The 8,033-nt window shown below is 40.1% G+C and overlaps 1 protein-coding gene and 1 non-coding gene across 2 annotated transcripts; both read right to left on the reverse strand.

The window, feature by feature from the left end:
• Window positions 1–886: 886 nt before the first annotated feature.
• On the reverse strand, window positions 887–980 carry trnai-uau. Its single transcript has 2 exons — window positions 943–980; window positions 887–922 (listed from the first exon to the last, which is right to left on the reverse strand). It is a non-coding gene; the product is annotated as a tRNA-Ile (tRNA).
• Window positions 981–1,804: 824 nt separating this feature from the next.
• Window positions 1,805–7,638, reverse strand: malb (mal, T cell differentiation protein b). Its single transcript, XM_039784212.1, has 4 exons — window positions 7,397–7,638; window positions 3,417–3,584; window positions 3,151–3,273; window positions 1,805–2,619 (listed from the first exon to the last, which is right to left on the reverse strand). Exons 1-4 carry the CDS (start codon window positions 7,487–7,489, stop codon window positions 2,545–2,547), a joined length of 459 nt encoding a protein of 152 aa, XP_039640146.1. The 5' UTR covers window positions 7,490–7,638; the 3' UTR covers window positions 1,805–2,544.
• Window positions 7,639–8,033: the final 395 nt, after the last annotated feature.

Below are 8,033 nucleotides of genomic sequence, written 5' to 3' on the forward strand. Positions count from 1 at the left end.
GAAATGATTATGAATATAAAAAATAGCTAATTTTACACCGCTGACCAAGCTTACTTCTGTACTTCCTGACATGTAATAGTGTAGCTAAACCTGAGAACACTTGTTAATTCACCATCTCTTGTTCATGGCTGAGATGCTACTGAATAACTGGTTATATGTTATGTTATATGTTACCATCCTGTACATCTTTGAGTCAAATGATACACTGGTCAACACTGAACTGTAAGTTGTTTTCATTTTGATGAAGTTTTAGTGCATTAGTGTGTAGAGGTAATGAATAATAACTGCAGTAACCTACATTTGTTTCTTTTAAAGGTCCAATGGCATGACAATTTCACTTTATGAGGTTTTTTAACATTAATATGCATTCCCCCAGCCTGCCTATGGTCCCCCAGTGGCTAGAAATGGCGATAGGTGTAAACCGAGCCCTGGGTATCCTGCTCTGCCTTTGAGAAAATGAAAGCTCAGATGGGCTGATCTGGAATCTTCAAGGTTATCTCCCCTTTCTCTGCTTTGCCCGTCCAGAGAATTTGGCCCACCCATGAGAGAGAGACATCATGGCTTTAAAACGAGCAAAGTGGCAGTTGGTCAAGGCCACATCCCCACCCTCCCCCCATCTCTCCTCCTCAATAGCTACAGACACAGAAATGGCACATCCTAAGGAAAGCTCATTGTGGGACTGGCTCTAGTGGCTGTAATTCTGCACCAAGGCTGAATTTTGGGAAAGATACTTCAGATACAGTATTAGGGGACCACTAAGGTCTATATAAAAGCATCCAAAGAGCACCATGTCATGGGACCTTTAAAGACTGCTCTCTAATGAACATTAAAGCCCAACCCTACATGTATCATATTGAACAGATGATGTTAGGTCAGTGTACCAATATGCTCCAGGTGAGGCTCGAACTCACAACCTCGGCATCACTTTGCAGCGTACTGTCTTATAAGTACCGCGCGCTGACCGATTGCGCCACTGGAGCTCAAACATTAACAGAGACACTGCAATGTTTATTCAGTACCTCTACACACTGCAGGCACTGAGCAAAAATTGAAACGTGTTGGAAGCGTTCCCATTTTGGATTCAAATCAGAGACAGACTGCAATGTGTGATAAGTCTTCTACGGTATCAAACCAGAAGCCGCAACAACAACATCAACGCACACAAGTGGTGATCACAGGTTTGGCTACACTATCATGTGCAAGGATATACAGCTCCAGTGGTGTAATCAGTCAGTGCACGGTTCTTATAAGATGGTAAGCCGCAGAATAATGCCGAGGTTGTAAGTTTAAGCCAATGTCTTTACATCACCTGTCCTGCTTGCCTATTTTAAAATTTTTTTTGCAGGGTGGTAGGGGAAGACTCATGAATATTCATTAGGGAACTCATCCCTGAATGGCTAGTACTCGTTGCCTGCTCTGGTTGGGTTGGTTAGGTTTAGGCAAGAGGAGTGGGATTGGTTATGGTTACAGTAAGAATGTAAGGGGGGCAATCAGGGGTGAGTTCCCTAATAAATATTCATGAGTCTTCCCCTACCACCCTGCAAAAAACAAAATTGCAGTGTCCTGCTTCTCAGGTTCAATATGACACATGTAGGATTGTGCTTCAATGTTCATCAGAGAGAAGTCTTACATATTATGTAAATTAAGCATTTAATAAAAGATCTTCCAACACTGCCTACATTTATATTTGATGTCATTCCATTTAGTAGATGTTGAAGTATTTTACTTGATGATTGGAGACATCAACCTCATGGTGGCGCTGATAAATAAGCAAATAAAACAAGGGCATGGGTTTACATCTATATCTTGTTTTAATCTTCAGAATATAAAAATGGCAAAACTAGACACATTTTGGCCTTGCAACTAAAAAGTACACTTCACCGTCCTTAAAGTACTGATGATTGGTTGGCACTAAATGTATATGACAAAGACAACATAACTGGCAGTACTTCTACTAAACAGAAAACAAATCTTAAAATCAGTGAGTAGTTTTACAGATTTCGTCAACTCTTCATAGTTACAACAGAGAAACGTCTGTTAGTCTGATTGATCACAAAGAAAAAAGAGATGGCTCCGATGGTAGCAAGAGGCAACTGTTTGGATTTAAAAACATACCAGTTAATTTTTTTTTTATCCATACCATTTAAATGTAATACAAAAAGGTTTTTGTGTCCAAAGGTAACAACAATCCACAGACCATAACATTTACACCGTGTTCCATGGTTCTCTTAAAGGATAATAAATATGATCCCCTGTCTTATGTAATAAATGAATACATGACCAGTGGTTCAAAATGATATGTGGTTGAAGCACTTTCACTAATTTAATTTAGACTTAAATTCATGCAATTTAGTTTTTACAAAAACATGATATTTGGGTACAACTCCTCATTTACTTTCATTTTTCCCCCGATACATGATGCTTTAATGTTTTATGGTGGCATAAACACGCATATACACACACACGCACACATACACACACACACACACACACAGGATGCACAGTACTTCTTGGAAACCCAGGTCTGTGATTCAGCATCGCTTTTCAGAAGTTCTTCCATCGGATAGAGGAGAGGATTGTGTGGATGAAGTAGAGGAGTGTGGCCAAGAAGGCGAACACCTGAGACACACACAAACACACAAGTAAACAGGCTTAAATCTCCATTTTTTTTCGAGGATCAGTTTGTGTTGTGATTATTTACCTACTTTAAATGTAATAGTTTTACATTTGGGGAAATATAAGTGCTTATTCGCTGTCTTGCTGAGAGATTGATGAGAAGATTGGTATCAATCTTGTCATCTAATTTTCGGCAAGATTGGTGTATATACTGTTCTACAATGTTGAACTGTTCATTTTTACTGTGGCTGCTGAGAATAACCTTGTGTTATTTTGGCACGTCAACGATTTGATTTGAACACTTTTTCAAGGAAATAAAAAAAAAAAACACTAAAACCAAACCAACTAAAATGGCTCCAGAAATGTAAAGATACTACAGCTGTTACTTATGTGTTTTTCAAAAAATACTGTATAAAGGAACAGTTGTTGTGCGTGCGTGTGTGGATGCGTGCGTGCGTGCGTGCGTGCGTGCGTGCGTGCGTGCGTGCGTGCGTGCGTGCGTGCGTGCGTGTGTGTTTGTCTATCAGTTCTCACCACAGCAGCGATGTCAATCTGGTAGATTCTTAATTCGCCTGATTTGTTCCTTATGGTGATGTAAGCCAAATCCACCCCTGCACTGAGGTAGAACAAAACTGCCAGGCCGTGGTAAGCTAAATCCTGGACACACGCAGATTACATAATATTACTACATCATTCTTTCTCTCAGTTTTATTTCCCGTTTCATTCCATCTTTCTCTCATTCTGATCTCTCTCTCTCTCTCTCTCTCTCTCTCTCTCTCTCTCTCTCTCTCAGGTCTTACAGCAGCAGCCCAGCCAGAGCTGTTCTGATGAGCTCCAGCAGCGAAGATGATCAACCAGAGGAATGTCATGACAAAGCAGAAGACGGAGACAAACATCACCCAGCCCAGAGGGTTCGCAGGGTCCACGTGGGTCGACGCCACCAGAATCCACACCAAACCACCAAACACCTGAAAAGACGGAGGGAGCGAGTGGACAGATGGTTTTGTGGTTTTTGAGATTTGACCTTAAACTGAAAGTTGTAAATCACACCAAGGTGTAAAATGATAAATTCCAGACTTAAAGTTTTTTTCTGTGATTGCCTTGACTCTCAGACCAAATCCCACCCGTCTGGCACACACAATATATTAAAAGCAAACACAATGTGGATTTATAGTTTTACACAGATGTGACTTTAGAAACTATTTACCGGTTAATTCTCTTTTCTTTATAATGTTCAACTCCTCTATTTGCTCTCCTTTTTGTCAATGTTTAATCTCTAAATTCCATTGGCCCACTGTCACTGTAACTGCATCAAGTCCCTGAATGTTGCAATCACTTTGAAATGACTTGAGATGAAAATTTTTCTGCAGTGGAGTAATTCCCTGAAGGCATGAAATCCTGCCAGCAGAAAGGTGTGTTGATACTGTTGTTTCCTGCTCCCTATGCAGGCTATTTTCCCCAAAACGACCTGTGACCTACATGCATATTTTCTTTTGGTCGAATTAGGCTAAACTGCAATCCCTTTTTGATTTGTCTATTAAATGCATCTTGGTGATGACAGTTTAATGAAAGGAAAAAAGCAGAATAAGGAAGCCTGTGCAGTTGGAAATGGGCAAAGTGTGGAATGAGAATACGTTTTACTAACTGTGGATCTGATTCTGATGAAATCTTTGACTGTTTTTCTGTCATGATAACTGATCTGAGTGGGGGCTACTTTTGCTGTTTAGGCATCCTTTACCATTATTACCATTATTTTGACTTGGACAGTGCTGTGTTATGGATTAAACATCCCCTGGATGCAGGACCATCTACACAGCTGCATTCTGTATGGATCAGATACTATTGACTGGGCACCCGGATAGCTCATTTGGTAGAGCAGGCGCCCATATATAGACGTTTACTCCTCGACGCAGCGGGCCAGGGTTCAACTCCGACCTGCAGCCCTTCGCTGCATGTCATTCCCCCTCTCTCTTCCCTTTCATGTCTTCAGCTGTCTTGTCAAAATAAAGGCCTAAAATGCCCCCCAAAATGCTATTGACAAAAAAACCCACTAAATTCCTCTTAACTTTACATTTTTGTAGTCAAGACCTTTTTTGAAGCTACAGTGTGAGCTACACAGTTACAGTTATACGGTCTGCAAATAACAAAATCAGCAGGATCTGAAGCCACATCTCTTTAAATGTTGACTAAACAAACACTTCTCTTTACTTTCTAAAGGTCTCTGAGCACAAGATGGCTGTTGTTTAATTTGTCAGGTTACTTTAGATAAAGCTTTGACCACGCCAGTATAGTCGAAACTCTCTGGAATTCAAAGTGTTATACTGTGTCTTGCCCAACCTGGCTGATGCTATGAGCATGTTAAAGTGAACGCACATCATAATTTGACCACAGCTTAATATAACCACGATACATGCCTGATTTCATGACCACTGACCCAACTTTGGTACAGAATCAACTGTTGTAAACAAAAATAGGTTCTTATTTCTATGCCAAGTCGTGCCCATCAGATCTCACGGCATGGTTAAAGTTCTGAGAAAAACACCGTAAAACTCTTCTCAGTCAGAATCACTTCAAAGGTCACAGAACAGAGGTTTAACTGCTGCACACCACAAAATAACAAAAAATAAATAAATTAAAGGAGATTATTGGTCAAAGTAAACTGTCAAAGTGCTCTTAATCAAGGCACTCAATCAGTGGCCAACATAAGACGTTAATATCCAAAAGACTTGACTGGCACAAAGTAGACACACCCTTCATCTTACATCACCCAAGGCTACCTGGTGTTTAATGTGAGTTGGTGACCCGTGAAGGGGGTTTTGAAACAGGGGTTAAGGTTAGGGTCCGAGCAATTTTATGTCCTGGGGCCACAGTGAAACCTGAAATATCTTCATTGTTGCTGCTGAGTAAAGAAACAGCTCACTGAGTTGTATGTCTTTATCTCTAAAGGTCTCTGAGTGGCTGTTATTTAATTTGCCAGGTTACTTTAGACAGAGCTTTGACCACATCAGTATAGTCGAAACTCTCTGGAATTCAAAGTGTTATACTGTCTCATCCCCAACCTGGCTGATGCTATGAGCATGTTAAAGTGAACGCACATCATAATTTGACCACAGCTTCATCTTAAAAAGGCTTTGCGTCAATATAACCTCGAGTCATGCCTGATTCCATGACTATTGACCCAACTTTGGTACAGAATCAACTGTTGTAAACAAAAAAGGTACTTATTTCTATGCCAAGTCGTGCCCATAAGATCTCACGGCATGGTTAAAGTTCTGAGAAAAACACCGTAAAACTCTTCTCAGTCAGAATCACTTCAAAGGCCACAGAACAGAGGTTTAACTGCTGCACACCACAAAATAAAAAAAAAATTAAAGGAGATCATTGGTGAAAGTAAACTGTGCTCTTAACCATCAGAAATATGGGTTTCTTTCAACCAAATTGCCCTTGCCCAAAGATAGCATGGATGGTTCCATACAATGTTCTTTGCAAGTAAAATTAATGATCTGAATATTGGATGTTGGACTATTTAAAATAATTCATAATTTCATTTTTTTTAACAAAAAAGGGGCATCATTTCATATAAATGAGGTTTATTGACCACAAATTCAAAAATCTGTGTAACACTAGTGGCAATAAGTTGGTGTTAGTGGTGTATATACTCGTGGTAGTAAAAGAAAGCTCCAAAAACGTTGAAAAAAGCATTAAAAACGTTAAAATAGTGGTCAGTTTCAATTTTGACCCGGGAGGACAAGAACAGGTTGCATGGTCGGCAGTAAGACAACACAAGGGTTAAGCAAGGCACTCAATCAGTGGCCAACAGAAGACGTTAATATCCAAAAGACTTGACTGATGCAGGAAAAGCCTTTGGCCATTACGATGTGTGCAAATGTGTTGCATGTTTCTCCTGCAGCTCTGAGGTGCTGCATGGATGAAGCAGGGCGTTAGTGACATGGAACCTACATCCTCATCACAACACTTCCCTTGATAAATAAAAGCTAAAATAAACAACCTTAAATACACTAAGGTCCAATTATCAGACAAATAAATTGAAACACGTCCCTCGGTGCATTTAGTTTCCCAGTGGTCATATGAGCAGTTTCTATCTCTTGTCATCATTCAGGGAAAAGAAGAGTTGACCGCATTCTTTCATAGTTTAGTAGCATAAATACAATACGAGTGAAACGTGAGATGTGAAAAGGCAAAGGTGCTCCTCCCATATCAGGAATGTGATTCATCATCTCCCATTGAAAATGCACATTTTTGCACTTTTATTCAAACAGTTAAATTTTAATCTTCAACTATTATTTACCAACACGAAATTCTGATATTTTCTTTGAGGCTATCATCTAACTTAGGTCATGAAGTTATCACATCATCCTGGCATGAGCTATTCTTCTATTTTATTCATGCTATTATGTGCACACATTTGAAAAATGTCATACATTTGGTTCATCTTTTGGATACAAAGTGTATAGCTGAGGCTCCAAACAGTAACAGTGTTGACACTGTGTCTACAAGCCCTTAATTGTCCCTTACAAGCCTTTAATTCATTCTATAAGAAGGGATGACTTGTTTTACTTTTGAGATGTGAACAAAATAAGTTAATTATTGCCATGAAATAAACTCATGGCAGTCAGTTTTGTTGCATTAGTCATTGTATTTAAACACACTGACATCAAATCAGTTTAATCAAAATAAGGAAAAACAAAAATTGATCAAAATGCAAATAATTCCTTAAGAAACTGACACCAAAGTCAGCCGCCTGTCATTGTCCACTCACCAGTTCAGGCAGGTAAAATATATCTGGGGCTGTGGTGCATATCCCCAGTCCGTTGGGCAGGCTGCCCATAGGCTCAGCAGTAGTTGCAGCCATCTCTGCCTCTTCCTTCTCTCTATGCCGAGTCAACAGCGAGCGCCCTGTCCTCTCCGCTGAACTAACAGAGCAGCAGCAGGTGTCACTGAGCCTTGTAGGAAAACTTAGTTAGCAGGCAAAGCCGTTCTGCTCCCGTCCCACAACATCTCCTTACACTGGCACAAAGTAGACACACCCTTCATCTTACTGCACTCAAGGCTACCTGGTGTTTAATGTGAGTTGGTGACCTGTGAAGGGGGTTTTGAAACTGGGGTTAAGGTTAGGGTCCGAGCAATTTTATGTCCTGGGGCCACAGTGAAACCTGAAATATCTTCATTGTTGCTGCTGAGTAAAGAAACAGCTCACTGAGTTTTATGTCTTCTTTCTAACTTTGTGACCCTTAACATAGTGTTAGCTGAGTGCATGGAGCCTATATCTGTGTTGAACACAAGGGCTAGAACAGGAGTTTCTTTTCAAAAATATATACGATTGTCTTTTTTTTTTAAATCTTATGTGAGATATAGCACCAGGCTATATGTCCAACCTTCTAACTACTTATCAGCTG

Source organism: Perca fluviatilis, chromosome 19 (genome assembly GCF_010015445.1).
Source record: "Perca fluviatilis chromosome 19, GENO_Pfluv_1.0, whole genome shotgun sequence".
Classification (NCBI taxonomy): domain Eukaryota; kingdom Metazoa; phylum Chordata; class Actinopteri; order Perciformes; family Percidae; genus Perca; species Perca fluviatilis.